The sequence below is a fragment of the Lithobates pipiens genome, unplaced genomic scaffold, assembly GCF_037356315.1.
Source record: "Lithobates pipiens isolate NorthernLeopardFrog02 unplaced genomic scaffold, aLitPip1_a1.2 Scaffold_8, whole genome shotgun sequence".
NCBI lineage: Eukaryota > Metazoa > Chordata > Amphibia > Anura > Ranidae > Lithobates > Lithobates pipiens.
The window spans coordinates 692,877,460-692,896,202 of NW_027507903.1; the positions used below are offsets into that span (position 1 = coordinate 692,877,460).

Here is an 18,743-nt window from a genome sequence, read left to right on the forward strand (position 1 = left end):
GTAACCCCCATCCCCCAATCACTATATTCTGTACCCCCACCCCCCAATCACTATATTCTGTAACCCCCATCCCCCCAATCACTATATTCTGTACCCCCACCCCCCCCAATCACTATATTCTGTAACCCCCATCCCCCAATCACTATATTCTGTACCCCCACCCCCCCAATCACTATATTCTGTAACCCCCATCCCCCAATCACTATATTCTGTACCCCCATCCCCCAATCACTATATTCTGTACCCCATCCCCCCAATCACTATATTCTGTACCCCCATTCCCCAATCACTATATTCTGTACCCTCACCCCAATCTCTAATTTCTGTACCCCATCCCCCAATCACTAGATTCTGTACCCCAATCACTAATTCTGTACCCCATCCCACCAATCACTATATCTGTACCCCCCATCCCCAATCACTATATTCTGTACCCCCACCCCCCCAATCACTATATTCTTTAACCCCCATCCCCCAATCACTATATTCTGTACCCCCATCCCCCCATCACTATATTCTGTACCCCCATCCCCCAATCACTATATTCTCTACCCCCATCCCCCAATCACTAGATTCTGTACCCCCATCCCCCAACCACTATATTCTGTACCCCCCATCCCCCAATCACTATATTCTGTACCCCCATCCCCCCAATCACTATATTCTGTATCCCCCCAATCACTATATTATGTACCCCCATCCCCCCAATCACTATATTCTGTACCCCCCCAACACTATATTCTGTACCCCCCCATACCCCCAATCACTATATTCTGTACCCCCAATCACTATATTCTGTACCCCCCAATCACTATATTCTGTACCCTCATCCCCCCAACACTATATTCTGGTACCCCCATCCCCCAATCACTATATTCTGTACCCCCATCCCCCCATCACTATATTCTGTACCCCCATCCCCCAATCACTATATTCTGTAACCTCATCCCCCCAATCTCTATATTCTGTACCCCCATCCCCCCAATCACTAGATTCTGTACCCCCAATCACTATATTCTGTACCCCCATCCCCCAATCACTATATTCTGTACCCCCCATCCCCCAATCACTATATTCTGTACCCCCACCCCCCCAATCACTATATTCTGTAACCCCCATCCCCCAATCACTATATTCTGTACCCCCATCCCCCCATCACTATTTTCTGTACCCCCATCCCCCAATCACTATATTCTCTACCCCCATCCCCCAATCACTATATTCTGTACCCCCATCCCCCAACCACTATATTCTGTACCCCCCATCCCCAATCACTATATTCTGTACCCCCATCCCCCCAATCACTATATTCTGTATCCCCCAATCACTATATTATGTACCCCCATCCCCCCAATCACTATATTCTGTACCCCCCCAACCACTATATTAGTACCCCCATCCCCCAATCACTATATTCTGTATCCCCCCAATCACTATATTCTGTACCCCCATCCCCCCAATCACTATATTCTGTATCCCCCAATCACTATATTATGTACCCCCCTCCCCCCATCACTATATTCTGTTATCCCCAATCATATATTCTGTACCCCACCCCCAACCACTATATTCTGTACCCTCATCCCCCAATCACTATATTCTGTACCCTCATCCCCCCCATCTCTATATTCTGTATCCCCCCAATCACTATATTCTGTATCCCCCCAATCACTATATATGTACCCCCATCCCCCCATCACTATATTCTGTATCCCCCAATCACTATATTCTGTACCCCCCCAACATACCACACTATATCTGTACCCTCATCCCCCCAATCACTATATTCTGTACCCTCATCCCCCAATCTCTATATTCTGTACCCCCATCCCCCCAATCACTATATTCTGTACCCCCCATCCCCCCACCACTATATTCTGTACCCCCATCCCCCAATCACTATATTCTGTACCCCCAATCACTATATTCTGTACCCCCATCCCCCCAATCACTATATTCTGTACCCCCCATCCCCCCAACCACTATATTCTGTACCCCCATCCCCCAATCACTATATTCTGTACCCCCCAATCACTATATCTGTACCCCCATCCCCCCAATCACTATATTCTGTACCCCCATCCCCCCAATCACTATTTTCTGTACCCCCATCCCCCAATCACTATATTCTGTACTCCCCAATCACTATATTCTGTACCCCCCATCCTCCAACCACTATATTCTGTACCCCCATCCCCCCAATCACTATATTCTGTACCCCCATCCCCCAACCACTATATTCTGTACCCCCTATCCCCCCAATCACTATATTCTGTACCCCCATCCCCCAACACTATATTCTGTACCCCCATCCCCCCAATCACTATATTCTGTACCCCCCATCCCCCCCATCCCCCCAATCACTATATTCTGTACCCCCATCCCCCCAATCACTATATTCTGTACCCCCAATCACTATATTCTGTACCCCCCATCCCCCCAATCACTATATTCTGTACCCTCATCCCCCCAATCACTATATTCTGTACCCCCCAATCACTATATTCTGTACCCCCCATCCCCCCAATCACTATATTCTGTACCCCATCCCCCCATCACTATATTCTGTACTCTCATCCCCCAATCACTATATTCTGTACTGCCCATCCCCCCAATCACTATATTCTGTACCCCCATCCCCCCAATCACTATATTCTGTACCCCCATCCCCCCAATCACTATATTCTGTACCCCCATCCCCCCATCACTATATTCTATACCCCCATCCCCCCAATCACTATATTCTGTACCCCCATCCCCCCCAATCACTATATTCTGTACCCCCATCCCCCCAATCACTATATTCTGTACCCCCATCCCCCCAATCACTATATTCTGTACCCCCATCCCCCCAATCACTATATTCTATACCCTCCACCCCCCCAATCACTATATTCTGTACCCCCATCCCCCCAATCACTATATTCTGTACCCCCATCCCCCCAATCACTATATTCTATACCCCCATCCCCCCAATCACTATATTCTGTACCCCCACCCCCCCAATCACTATATTCTGTAACCCCCATCCCCCCAATCACTATATTCTGTACCCCCATCCCCCCAATCACTATATTCTGTACCCCCATCCCCCCAATCACTATATTCTGTACCCCCATCCCCCCAATCACTATATTCTATACCCCCACCCCCCCAATCACTATATTCTGTACCCCCATCCCCCCAATCACTATATTCTGTACCCCCATCCCCCATCACTATATTCTGTATCCCCCAATCACTATATTATGTACCCCCATCCCCCCATCACTATATTCTGTATCCCCCAATCACTATATTCTGTACCCCCATCCCCCCAACCACTATATTCTGTACCCTCATCCCCCCAATCACTATATTCTGTACCCTCATCCCCCCCAATCTCTATATTCTGTATCCCCCCAATCACTATATTCTGTATCCCCCCAATCACTATATTATGTACCCCCATCCCCCCATCACTATATTCTGTATCCCCCAATCACTATATTCTGTACCCCCATCCCCCCAACCACTATATTCTGTACCCTCATCCCCCCCAATCACTATATTCTGTACCCTCATCCCCCCAATCTCTATATTCTGTACCCCCATCCCCCCAATCACTATATTCTGTACCCCCCATCCCCCCAACCACTATATTCTGTACCCCCATCCCCAATCACTATATTCTGTACCCCCCAATCACTATATTCTGTACCCCCCATCCCCCCAATCACTATATTCTGTACCCTCATCCCCCCAATCACTATATTCTGTACCCCCAATCACTATATTCTGTACCCCCCAATCACTATATTCTGTACCCCCCATCCCCCAATCACTATATTCTGTACCCCCATCCCCCCAATCACTATATTCTGTACCCCTATCCCCCAATCACTATATTCTGTACCCCCATCCCCCCAATCACTATATTCTGTACCCCTCATCCCCCCAATCACTATATTCTGTACTCCCCAATCACTATATTCTGTACCCCCCATCCCTCCAACCACTATATTCTGGACCCCATCCCCCAATCACTATATTCTGTACCCCCATCCCCCAACCACTATATTCTGTACCCCTATCCCCCAATCACTATATTCTGTACCCCCATCCCCCAACCACTATATTCTGTACCCCCATCCCCCCAATCACTATATTCTGTACCCCCCATCCCCCCCATCCCCCCAATCACTATATTCTGTACCCCCATCCCCCCAATCACTATATTCTGTACCCCCCAATCACTATATTCTGTACCCCCCATCCCCCCAATCACTATATTCTGTACCCTCATCCCCCAATCACTATATTCTGTACCCCCCAATCACTATATTCTGTACCCCCCAATCACTATATTCTGTACCCCCCATCCCCCCAATCACTATATTCTGTACCCCCATCCCCCCAATCACTATATTCTGTACCCCCCAATCACTATATTCTGTACCCCCCATCCCCCCAATCACTATATTCTGTACCCCCATCCCCCCATCACTATATTTTGTACTCTCATCCCCAATCACTATATTCTGTACTGCCCATCCCCCCAATCACTATATTCTGTACCCCCAGCCCCCCCAATCACTATATTCTGTACCCCCATCCCCCCAATCACTATATTCTGTACCCCCATCCCCCCAATCACTATATCTGTACCCCCATCCCCCCAATCACTATATTCAGTACCCTCCACCCCCCCCAATCACTATATTCTGTACCCCCATCCCCCCAATCACTATATTCTGTACCCCCATCCCCCCAATCACTATATTCTATACCCCCATCCCCCAATCACTATATTCTGTACCCCCACCCCCCCAATCACTATATTCTGTAACCCCCATCCCCCAATCACTATATTCTGTACCCCCATCCCCCCAATCACTATATTCTGTACCCCCATCCCCCCAATCACTATATTCTGTACCCCCATCCCCCCAATCACTATATTCTATACCCCCCACCCCCCCCCCAATCACTATATTCTGTACCCCCATCCCCCCAATCACTATATTCTGTACCCCCATCCCCCCAATCACTATATTCTATACCCCCATCCCCCCAACCACTATATTCTGTACCCCCATCCCCCCACTCACTATATTCTGTACCCCCCAATTACTATATTCTGTACTCTCATCCCCCAATCACTATATTCTGTACTGCCCATCCCCCCAATCACTATATTCTGTACCCCCATCCCCCCCAATCACTATATTATGTACCCCCATCCCCCCAATCACTATATTCTGTACCCCCACCCCCCCCAATCACTATATTCTGTAACCCCCATCCCCCCAATCACTATATTCTGTACCCCCATCCCCCCAATCACTATATTCTGTACCCCCATCCCCCCACTCACTATATTCTATACCCCCCACCCCCCCAATCACTATATTCTGTACCCCCATCCCCCCAATCACTATATTCTGTACCCCCATCCCCCAATCACTATATTCTATACCCCCATCCCCCAACCACTATATTCTGTACCCCCATCCCCCAATCACTATATTATGTACCCCCATCCCCCAATCACTATATTCTGTACCCCCCCATCCCCCCAATCACTATATTCTGTACCCCACAATCACTATATTCTGTACCCCCATCACTATATTCTGTACCCCCCAATCACTATATTCTGTACCCCCATCCCCCCCAATCACTATATTCTGTACCCCCCAATCACTATATTCTGTACCCCCATCCCCCCAATCACTATATTCTGTACCCCCAATCACTATATTCTGTACTCCCATCCCCCCAATCACTATATTCTGTACCCCCATCCCCCCAATCACTATATTCTGTACCCACCATCCCCCCAATCACTATATTCTGTACCCCCCATCCCCCAATCACTATATTCTGTACCCCCATCCCCCCAATCACTATATTCTGTACCCCCATCCCCCCAATCACTATATTCTGTACCCACCATCCCCCCAATCACTATATTCTGTACCCACCATCCCCCCAATCACTATATTTTGTACCCCCCATCCCCCAATCACTATATTCTGTACCCCCATCCCCCCAATCACTATATTCTGTACCCCCATCCCCCCAATCACTATATTCTGTACCCCTCATCCCCCCCAATCACTATATTCTGTACTCCCATCCCCCCAATCACTATATTCTGTACCCACCATCCCCCCAATCACTATATTCTGTACCCCCCATCCCCCAATCACTATATTCTGTACCCCCATCCCCCAATCACTATATTCTGTACCCCCCATCCCCCAATCACTATATTCTGTACCCCCCATCCCCCCAATCACTATATTCTGTACCCCCCATCCCCCAATCACTATATTCTGTACTCCCATCCCCCCAATCACTATATTCTGTACCCCCATCCCCCCAATCACTATATTCTGTACCCACCATCCCCCCAATCACTATATTCTGTACCCCCCATCCCCCAATCACTATATTCTGTACCCCCATCCCCCCAATCACTATATTCTGTACCCCCATCCCCCCAATCACTATATTCTGTACCCACCATCCCCCCAATCACTATATTCTGTACCCCCCATCCCCCAATCACTATATTCTGTACCCCCATCCCCCAATCACTATATTCTGTACCCCCCATCCCCCCAATCACTATATTCTGTACCCCCATCCCCCCAATCACTATATTCTGTACCCCCATCCCCCCAATCACTATATTCTGTACCCCTCACCCCCCCAATCACTATATTCTGTACCCACCATCCCCCCAATCACTATATTCTGTACCCCCCATCCCCCAATCACTATATTCTGTACCCCCATCCCCCCAATCACTATATTCTGTACCCCTCATCCCCCCCAATCACTATATTCTGTACCCCCATCCCCCCAATCACTATATTCTGTACCCACCATCCCCCCAATCACTATATTCTGTACCCCCCATCCCCCAATCACTATATTTTGTACCCCCATCCCCCCAATCACTATATTCTGTACCCCCATCCCCCAATCACTATATTCTGTACCCCCATCCCCCCAATCACTATATTCTGTACCCCTCATCCCCCCAATCACTATATTCTGTACTCCCATCCCCCCAATCACTATATTCCATACCCCCATCCCCCCAATCACTATATTCTGTACCCACCATCCCCCCAATCACTATATTCTGTACCCCCCATCCCCCAATCACTATATTCTGTACCCCCATCCCCCCAATCACTATATTCTGTACCCACCATCCCCCCAATCACTATATTCTGTACCCCCCATCCCCCAATCACTATATTCTGTACCCCCATCCCCCCAATCACTATATTCTGTACCCCTCATCCCCCCCAATCACTATATTCTGTACCCCCATCCCCCCAATCACTATATTCTGTACCCCCATCCCCCCAATCACTATATTCTGTACCCCCATCCCCCAATCACTATATTCTGTACTCCCCATCCCCCCAATCACTATATTCTGTACCTCACACCCCCTTTATTATGTACCCCACATACCTCTGTATTATGTACCCTAAATTCCCCCCCGCATATCTTTGTATTGTGCCACCTACATATAAGATTTGATGTCCCACGGTCAACACAGGGTAACCCCAATGACCGCAAATGAGTGTTATATACACCGACTCCCCAAAATCATCTCACCTTTAACCGGGACCATTCCCGCCTTTCCACTCTGCAAGGAAAAAAGAAAAACTCCTTATCTTTCTGATTGGATGAGGAGGAACATGTGACATTACAGTGCGAGACTCTCAATATACCACTGAGGCCCATCCATGATACCCCCGGGGGTTCAATACCTTAGAGGAGAGATGCGGGACTCACACTATACCACTGAGGCCCATCCATGATACCCCCGGGGGTTCAATACCTTAGAGGAGAGATGCGGGACTCTCAATATACCACTGAGGCCCCTCCATGATACCCCCGGGGGTTCAATACCTTAGAGGAGAGGTGCGGGACTCTCACTATACCCCTGAGGCCCATCCATGATACCCCCGGGGGTTCAATATCTTAGAGGAGAGGTGCGGGACTCTCAATATACCACTGAGGGCCCTCCTTGATACCCCCGGGGGTTCAATATCTTAGAGGAGAGGTGCGGAGCTCTCAATATACCACTGAGGCCCCTCCATGATACCCCCGGGAGTTCAATACCTTAGAGGAGAGGTGCGGGACTCTCACTATACCCCTGAGGCCCATCCATGATACCCCCGGGGGTTCAATACCTTAGAGGAGAGGTGCGGGACTCTCACTATACCCCTGAGGCCCTCCATGATACCCCCGGGGGTTCAATATCTTAGAGGAGAGGTGCGGAACTCTCAATATACCACTGAGGTTCTCCATGATACCCCCGGGGGTTCAATACCTTAGAGGAGAGATGCGGGACTCTCACTATACCACTGAGGCCCCTCCATGATACCCCCGGGGGTTCAATATCTTAGAGGAGAGGTGCAGGACTCTCACTATACCACTGAGGCCCCTCCATGATACCCCGGGGGTTCAATATCTTAGAGGAGAGGTGCGAGACTCTCACTATACCACTGAGGCCCCTCCATGATACCCCCGGGGGTTCAATACCTTAGAGGAGAGGTGCAGGACTCTCACTATACCACTGAGGCCCCTCCATGATACCCCCGGGGGTTCAATACCTTAGAGGAGAGGTGTGAGACTCTCACTATACCACTGAGGCCCCTCCATGATACCCCCGGGGGTTCAATATCTTAGAGGAGAGGTGCGAGACTCTCACTATACCACTGAGGCCCCTCCATGATACCCCCGGGGTTCAATATCTTAGAGGAGAGGTGCAGGACTCTCACTATACCACTGAGGCCCCTCCATGATACCCCCGGGGGTTCAATACCTTAGAGGAGAGGTGCGGGACTCTCACTATACCACTGAGGCCCTCCATGATACCCCCGGGGGTTCAATATCTTAGAGGAGAGGTGCAGGACTCTCACTATACCCCTGAGGCCTCTTCATGATACCCCCGGGGTTCAATACCTTAGAGGAGAGGTGCGAGACTCTCACTATACCACTGAGGCCCCTCCATGATACCCCCGGGGGTTCAATATCTTAGAGGAGAGGTGCGGGACTCTCAATATACCACTGAGGCCCCTCCATGATACCCCCGGGGGTTCAATACCTTAGAGGAGAGGTGCAGGACTCTCACTATACCACTGAGGCCCCTCCATGATACCCCTGGGGGTTCAATATCTTAGAGGAGAGGTGCGGGACTCTCAATATACCACTGAGGTTCTCCATGATACCCCCAGGGGTTAAATGTCTTAGAGGAGAGGTGCAGGACTCTCAATATACCACTGAGGCCCCTCCATGATACCCCCGGGGGTTCAATATCTTAGAGCAGAGGTGCGGGACTCTCAATATACCACTGAGGCCCCTCCATGATACCCCCGGGGGTTCAATATCTTAGAGGAGAGGTGTGGGACTCTCACTATACCACTGAAGGTCTCCATGATACCCCCGGGGGTTCAATATCTTAGAGGAGAGGTGTGGGACTCTCACTATACCACTGAAGGTCTCCATGATACCCACGGGGGTTCAATATCTTAGAGGAGAGGTGCGGGACTCTCAATATACCACTGAGGCCCCTCCATGATACCCCCGGGGGTTCAATATCTTAGAGGAGAGGTGTGGGACTCTCACTATACCACTGAGGGCCTCCATGATACCACCGGGGTTCAATATCTTAGAGGAGAGGTGCGGGACTCTCAATATACCACTGAGGCCCCTCCATGATACCCCCGGGGGTTCAATATCTTAGAGGAGAGGTGCGGGACTCTCAATATACCACTGAGGGCCCTCCTTGATACCCCCGGGGGTTCGATCTCTAGTCTTGGAGGTCCTTTGCCTTAAAAGAGAGGTGCAGGATTCGCACTATACCACCGGTGGCCCTCATTGATACCCCAGTGGGGTAATATCTCTTGTCCAGCGCGCTCTCTCCTCCTACGTCCCATGGACTGTCATCACACACAGAGGACCCAATAGGCAACTGAATATCATATTATGACAACTCTCATTGGTAAACTCCAGACATGGAGGTTGGAGGGTTCCAGACAAGCAGAACTGGTATATGTCCAGTATCTAGAGAAAGGGGGCTCCAGATGAGCAGACCTCATTTATGCTCCAGATAAGCCTAGAATTGGGTCCTCCAGATATAAGGATGACCCAGGATCATCCTAGGGTTGGGGCCTCCTGATAGAAAGGGGCCTCCTGCAATAAATGTGGCTTGAAGATGAGCCAAGGGTTGGGGCCTCCAGATATAAAATGTGGCCAAGGATCATCCTAGGGTTGGGGCCTCCAGATATAAAATGTGGCCAAGGATCATCCTAGGGTTGGGGCCTTCTGATATAAAGATGACCCAGGATCAGCCTAGGGTTGGGGCCTTCTGATATAAAGGTGACCCAGGATCATTCTAAGGTTGGGGCCTTCTGATATAAAGGTGACCCAGGATCAGCCTAGGTTTGGGGCCTTCTGATATAAAGGTGACCCAGGATCATCCTAGGGTTGGGGCCTTCTGATATAAAGGTGACCCAGGATCATCCTAGGGTTGGGGCCTTCTGATGTAAAGGTGACCCGGATCATCCTAGGTTTGGGGCCTTCTGATGTAAAGGTGACCCAGGATCATCCTAGGTTTGGGGCCTTCTGATGTAAAGGTGACCCAGGATCAGCCTAGGGTTGGGGCCTTCTGATGTAAAGGTGACCCAGCATCAGCCTAGGGTTGGGACCTTCAGATATAAAGGTGACCCAGGATCATCCTAGGGTTGGGACCTTCAGATGTAAAGGTGACCCAGGATCATCCTAGGGTTGGGGCCTTCTGATGTAAAGGTGACCCAGGATCATCCTAGGGTTGGGACCTTCAGATATAAAGGTGACCCAGGATCAGCCTAGGGTTGGGACCTTCAGATATAAAGCTGACCCAGGATCATCCTAGAGTTGGGGCCTTCAGATGTAAAGGTGACCCGGGATCATCCTAGGTTTGGGGCCTTCTGATGTAAAGGTGACCCAGGATCATCCTAGGGTTGGGGCCTTCTGATATAAAGGTGACCCAGGATCATCCTAGGGTTGGGGCCTTCTGATGTAAAGGTGACCCGGATCATCCTAGGTTTGGGGCCTTCTGATGTAAAGGTGACCCAGGATCATCCTAGGTTTGGGGCCTTCTGATGTAAAGGTGACCCAGGATCATCCTAGAGTTGGGACCTTCAGATATAAAGGTGACCCAGGATCAGCCTAGGGTTGGGACCTTTAGATATAAAGCTGACCCAGGATCATCCTAGGGTTGGGGCCTTCAGATGTAAAGGTGACCCAGGATCATCCTAGGGTTGGGGCCTTCTGATATAAAGGTGACCCAGGATCATTCTAGGGTTGGGGCCTTCTGATTTAAAGGTGACCCAGGATCATCCTAGGGTTGGTGCCTTTTGATATAAAGGTGACCCGGGATTATCCTAGGGTTGGGACCTTTAGATATAAAGGTGACCCAGGATCATCCTAGGGTTGGGGCCTTCTGATTTAAAGGTGACCCAGGATTATCCTAGGGTTGGGGCCTTCAGATATAAAGGTGACCCGGGATCATCCTAGGGTTGGGGCCTTCAGATATAAAGGTGACCCAGGATCAGCCTAGGGTTGGGACCTTTAGATATAAAGCTGACCCAGGATCATCCTAGAGTTGGGGCCTTCAGATGTAAAGGTGACCCAGGATCATTCTAGGGTTGGGGCCTTCTGATTTAAAGGTGACCCGGGATCATCCTAGGGTTGGTGCCTTTTGATATAAAGGTGACCCGGGATTATCCTAGGGTTGGGGCCTTCAGATGTAAAGGTGACTCAGGATCATCCTAGGGTTGGGGCCTTCAGATGTAAAGGTGACCCAGGATCATCCTAGGGTTGGGGCATTCTGATATAAAGGTGACCCAGGATCATCCTAGGGTTGGGACCTTCAGATATAAAGGTGACCCAGGATCATCCTAGGGTTGGGACCTTCTGATATAAAGGTGACCCAGGATCATCCTAGGGTTGGGGCATTCTGATATAAAGGTGACCCAGGATCATCCTAGGGTTGGGACCTTCAGATATAAAGGTGACCCAGGATCAGCCTAGGGTTGGGACCTTCTGATATAAAGGTGACCCGGGATCATCCTAGGGTTGGGACCTTCTGATGTAAAGGTGACCCAGGATCATCCTAGGGTTGGGACCTTCAGATATAAAGGTGACCCGGGATCATCCTAGGGTTGGGACCTTCAGATATAAAGGTGACCCAGGATCATCCTAGGGTTGGGACCTTCTGATGTAAAGGTGACCCAGGATCAGCCTAGGGTTGGGGCCTTCAGATATAAAGGTGACCCAGGATCATCCTAGGGTTGGGGCCTTCTGATGTAAAGGTGACCCAGGATCATCCTAGGGTTGGGACCTTCAGATATAAAGGTGACCCAGGATCATCCTAGGGTTGGGGCCTTCTGATGTAAAGGTGACCCAGGATCAGCCTAGGGTTGGGGCCTTCAGATATAAAGGTGACCCAGGATCATCCTAGGGTTGGGGCCTTCTGATGTAAAGGTGACCCAGGATCATCCTAGGGTTGGGACCTTCAGATATAAAGGTGACCCAGGATCATCCTAGGGTTGGGACCTTCAGATATAAAGCTGACCCAGGATCATCCTAGGGTTGGGGCCTTCAGATGTAAAGGTGACCCAGGATCATCCTAGGGTTGGGACCTTCAGATATAAAGCTGACCCAGGATCATCCTAGGGTTGGGACCTTCTGATATAAAGGTGACCCAGGATCATCCTAGGGTTGGGGCCTTCAGATGTAAAGGTGACCCGGGATCATCCTAGGGTTGGGACCTTCAGATATAAAGGTGACCCAGGATCATCCTAGGGTTGGGAACCTTCTGATGTAAAGGTGACCCAGGATCATCCTAGGGTTGGGACCTTCAGATATAAAGGTGACCCGGGATCATCCTAGGGTTGGGACCTTCAGATATAAAGGTGACCCGGGATCATCCTAGGGTTGGGACCCTCAGATATAAAGATGACCCAGGATTATCCTAGGGTTGGGACCTTCTGATGTAAAGGTGACCCAGGATCATCCTAGGGTTGGGGCCTTCAGATGTAAAGGTGACCCAGGATCATCCTAGGGTTGGGGCCTTCTGATTTAAAGGTGACCCGGGATCATCCTAGGGTTGGTGCCTTTTGATATAAAGGTGGCCCGGGATTATCCTAGGGTTGAGGCCTTCTGATTTAAAGGTGACCCAGGATCATCCTAGGGTTGGGACCTTCTGATATAAAGGTGACCCAGGATCATCCTAGGGTTGGGACCTTCAGATATAAAGCTGACCCAGGATCATCCTAGGGTTGGGACCTTCTGATATAAAGGTGACCCGGGATCATCCTAGGGTTGGGACCTTCTAATGTAAAGGTGACCCAGGATCATCCTAGGGTTGGGACCTTCAGATATAAAGGTGACCCAGGATCATCCTAGGGTTGGGACCTTCTGATGTAAAGGTGACCCAGGATCATCCTAGGGTTGGGGCCTTCAGATGTAAAGGTGACCCAGGATCATCCTAGGGTTGGGGCCTTCTGATATAAAGGTGACCCGGAATTATCCTAGGGTTGGGACCTTTAGATATAAAGCTGACCCAGGATCATCCTAGGGTTGGGACCTTCAGATATAAAGGTGACCCAGGATCAGCCTAGGGTTGGGACCTTCAGATATAAAGGTGACCCAGGATCAGCCTAGGGTTGGGACCTTCTGATATAAAGGTGACCCGGGATCATCCTAGGGTTGGGACCTTCTGATATAAAGGTGACCCGGGATCATCCTAGGGTTGGGACCTTCAGATATAAAGGTGACCCAGGATCAGCCTAGGGTTGGGACCTTCAGATATAAAGGTGACCCAGGATCAGCCTAGAGTTGGGACCTTCAGATATAAAGGTGACCCAGGATCAGCCTAGGGTTGGGACCTTCTGATATAAAGGTGACCCGGGATCATCCTAGGGTTGGGACCTTCTGATGTAAAGGTGACCCAGGATCATCCTAGGGTTGGGACCTTCAGATGTAAAGGTGACCCAGGATCATCCTAGGGTTGGGGCCTTCAGATGTAAAGGTGACCCAGGATCATCCTAGGGTTGGGACCTTCTGATATAAAGGTGACCCAGGATCATCCTAGGGTTGGGACCTTCTGATATAAAGGTGACCCAGGATCATCCTAGGGTTGGGACCTTCAGATATAAAGGTGACCCAGGATCATCCTAGGGTTGGGGCCTTCAGATATAAAGGTGACCCAGGATCAGCCTAGGGTTGGGGCCTTCAGATATAAAGATGACTCAGGATCATCCTAGGGTTGGGGCCTTCTGATGTAAAGGTGACCCGGGATCATCCTAGGGTTGGGGCCTTCAGATGTAAAGGTGACCCGGGATCATCCTAGGGTTGGGGCCTTCAGATGTAAAGGTGACCCGGGATCATCCTAGGGTTGGGGCCTTCAGATGTAAAGGTGACCCGGGATCATCCTAGGTTTGGGGCCTTCAGATATAAAGGTGACCCAGGATCATCCTAGGGTTGGGACCTTCTGATGTAAAGGTGACCCAGCATCATCCTAGGGTTGGGGCCTTCTGATATAAAGGTGACCCAGGATCATCCTAGGGTTGGGACCTTCAGATATAAAGCTGACCCAGGATCATCCTAGGGTTGGGACCTTCAGATATAAAGCTGACCCGGGATCATCCTAGGGTTGGGGCCTTCAGATATAAAGGTGACCCGGGATCATCCTAGGGTTGGGACCTTCAGATATAAAGGTGACCCAGGATCATCCTAGGGTTGGGACCTTCAGATATAAAGGTGACCCAGGATCAGCCTAGGGTTGGGACCTTCAGATATAAAGGTGACCCAGGATCATCCTAGGGTTGGGGCCTTCTGATGTAAAGGTGACCCAGGATCATCCTAGGGTTGGGGCCTTCTGATATAAAGGTGACCCGGGATCAGCGTAGGGTTGGGACCTTCAGATATAAAGATGACTCAGGATCCTCCTAGGGTTGGGGCCTTCAGATATAAAGGTGACCCGGGATCATCCTAGGGTTGGGACCTTCAGATATAAAGGTGACCCAGGATCATCCTAGGGTTGGGGCCTTCAGATATAAAGGTGACCCGGGATCATCCTAGGGTTGGGACCTTCTGATGTAAAGGTGACCCGGGATCATCCTAGGGTTGGGGCCTTCTGATGTAAAGGTGACCCAGGATAATCCTAGGGTTGGGGCCTTCTGATATAAAGGTGACCCGGGATCATCCTAGGGTTGGGACCTTCAGATATAAAGGTGACCCAGGATCATCCTAGGGTTGGGGCCTTCTGATATAAAGGTGACCCGGGATCAGCCTAGGGTTGGGACCTCCAGGTCTCACCTACAGTAACTGGACCTTGAGTGACAAGACAAAGCACCTTCTAACCCTCCATCTAAAGGGCATCATCTCACCTTCTTTTACTGGGGATGAAGCCAATCTCCTCCCCCTCTGGCTGCACTCGCCGAGCCTGCCACCATTCCTCGTCTGTGGCATCCAGGACATGCAGAACATCTCCAAACTTAAAGCTCAGGGCCTGGCTGAGGAAGCCACAATCCCGCGTCTTGTCATAGTCAAAGAGCGCCCTACGGAGGAGAGAAACCACTCAATATCAACAAAGACTACCTGGGAAAGACCATTGCATGATATAGGGGGAGCCAAGGGCAACAGGGGCATACCAGCTCCTAATATAGGGCAACAGGGGCATACCAGCTCCTAATATAGGGGAACAGGGGCATACCAGCTCCTAATATAGGGGAACAGGGACATACCAGCTCCTAATATAGGGCAACAGTGGCGTACCAGCTCCTAATATAGGGGAACAGGGACATACCAGCTCCTAATATAGGGGAACAGGGGCATACCAGCTCCTAATATAGGGGAACAGGGGCGTACCAGCTCCTAATATAGGGGAACAGGGGCATACCAGCTCCTAATATAGGGGAACATGGGCATACTAGCTCCTAATATAGGGGAACAGGGGCATACCAGCTCCTAATATAGGGGAACATGGGCATACCAGCTCCTAATATAGGGCAACAGGGGCATACCAGCTCCTAATATAGGGGAACAGGGGCATACCAGCTCCTAATATAGGGGAACAGGGGCATACCAGCTACTAATGTAGGGGAACAGGGGCATACCAGCTCCTAATATAGGGCAACAGGGGCGTACCAGCTCCTAATATAGGGCAACAGGGGCGTACCAGCTCCTAATATAGGGGAACAGGGGCATACCAGCTCCTAATATAGGGGAACAGGGGCATACCAGCTCCTAATATAGGGGAACAGGGGCATACCAGCTCCTAATATAGGGGAACAGGGGCATACCAGCTCCTAATATAGGGGAACAGGGGCATACCAGCTCCTAATATAGGGCAACAGGGGCGTACCAGCTCCTAATATAGGGCAACAGGGGCATACCAGCTCCTAATATAGGGGAACAGGGGCATACCAGCTCCTAATATAGGGGAACAGGGGCATACCAGCTCCTAATATAGGGGAACAGGGGCATACCAGCTCCTAATATAGGGGAACAGGGGCATACCAGCTCCTAATATAGGGGAACAGGGGCATACCAGCTCCTAATATAGGGGAACAGGGGCATACCAGCTCCTAATATAGGGGAACAGGTGCATACCAGCATAACAACTTCTAATAGACTTTATTAGGGTCATACCCATTTCTAATACAGGATAACAGGGAGCAATGAGGTGCAGTTCCTGGGAAACCTATAGCCATTGTCAGGGGTGTAATCATGTAAAAATGTCGGGGGACGTATCATGTATAATGTTGGGGGGCTGTATCATGTATAATGTCGGGGGACGTATCGTGTATAATGTCGGGGGATGTATCATGTATAATGTCAGGGGACGTATCGTGTATAATGTTGGGGGACGTATCGTGTATAATGTCGGGGGGCGTATCATGTATAATGTCGGGGGGACGTATCTAGTCTACCGTCAGGGGACGTATCATGTATAATGTCGGGGGGCTGTACCATGTATAATGTTGGGGGACGTATCATGTATAATGTCGGGGGACGTATTATGTATAATGTCGGGGGACGTATTATGTATAATGTCGTGGGGCTGTACCATGTATAATGTTGGGGGACGTATCATGTATAATGTCGGGGGGACGTATCATGTATAATGTTGGGGGACGTATCATGTATAATGTCGGGGGGACGTATCATGTATAATGTCGGGGGGGTGTACCATGTATAATGTCGGGGGACGTATCATGTATAATGTCGGGGGACGTATCATGTATAATGTCGGGGGGCTGTACCATGTATAATGTTGGGGGACGTATCATGTATAATGTTGGGGGACGTATCATGTATAATGTCGGGGGGCTGTACCATGTATAATGTTGGGGGACGTATCATGTATAATGTTGGGGGACGTATCATGTATAATGTCGGGGGGCTGTATCATGTATAATGTTGGGGGACGTATCATGTATAATGTCGGGGGGCTGTATCATGTATAATGTTGGGGGACGTATCATGTATAATGTCGGGGGGCTGTATCATGTATAATGTTGGGGGATGTATCATGTATAATGTAGGGGGAGGAATCATGTATAATGTTGGGGGATGTATCATGTATAATGTTGGGGGGCTGTATCATGTATAATGTCGGGGGAGGAATCATGTATAATGTCGGGGGACGTATCATGTATAATGTCGGGGGGGGGGGCTGTATCGTGTATAATGTCGGGGGGGGCTGTATCATGTATAATGTCGGGGGGCTGTATCATGTATAATGTTGGGGAACGTATCATGTATAATGTCGGGGGGGGCTGTATCATGTATAATGTCGGGGGGCGTATCATGTATAATGTTGGGGAACGTATCATGTATAATGTCGGGGGGCTCTATCATGTATAATGTCAGGGGGACGTATCGTGTATAATGTCAGGGGGCTGTATCATGTATAATGTCGGGGGGCGTATCATGTATAATGTTGGGGAACGTATCATGTATAATGTCGGGGGGCTCTATCATGTATAATGTCGGGGGACGTATCATGTATAATGTCAGGGGGCTGTATCATGTATAATGTCAGGGGGACGTATCATGTATAATGTTGGGGGAGGAATCATGTATAATGTTGGGGGATGTATCATGTATAATGTTGGGGAACGTATCATGTATAATGTTGGGGAATGTATCATGTATAATGTTGGGGGATGTATCATGTATAATGTCGGGGGGGGCTGTATCATGTATAATGTCGGGGGACGTATCATGTATAATGTTGGGGAACGTATCATGTATAATGTCGGGGGACAAATCATGTATAATGTCGGGGGGCTCTATCATGTATAATGTCAGGGGGACGTATCGTGTATAATGTCAGGGGGCTGTATCTTGTATAATGTCGGGGGACGTATCGTGTATAATGTCGGGAGATGTATCATGTATAATGTTGGGGGATGTATCATGTATAATGTTGGGGGACGTATCATGTATAATGTCGGGGGGACGTATCGTGTATAATGTCGGGAGATGTATCATGTATAATGTCGGGGGACGTATCATGTATAATGTTGGGGGGATGTATCGTGTATAATGTCGGGAGATGTATCATGTATAATGTTGGGGGGACGTATCGTGTATAATGTCGGGAGATGTATCATGTATAATGTTGGGGGACGTATCGTGTATAATGTCAGGGGGCTGTATCATGTATA

General features: G+C 49.7%; 1 protein-coding gene across 1 annotated transcript in view; it reads right to left on the bottom strand.

Annotated features, from left to right (window-relative positions):
• Nucleotides 1-18,743, bottom strand: part of LOC143962468 (disks large homolog 4-like) — a gene marked incomplete in the record, with an annotated part of 306,432 nt that overhangs the window by 21,967 nt on the left and 265,722 nt on the right. Inside the window, 2 exon segments of the mRNA XM_077471743.1 lie at nt 7,627-7,657; nt 15,456-15,626. Of these exon segments, the coding sequence (XP_077327869.1) occupies nt 7,627-7,657; nt 15,456-15,626 (202 nt within the window).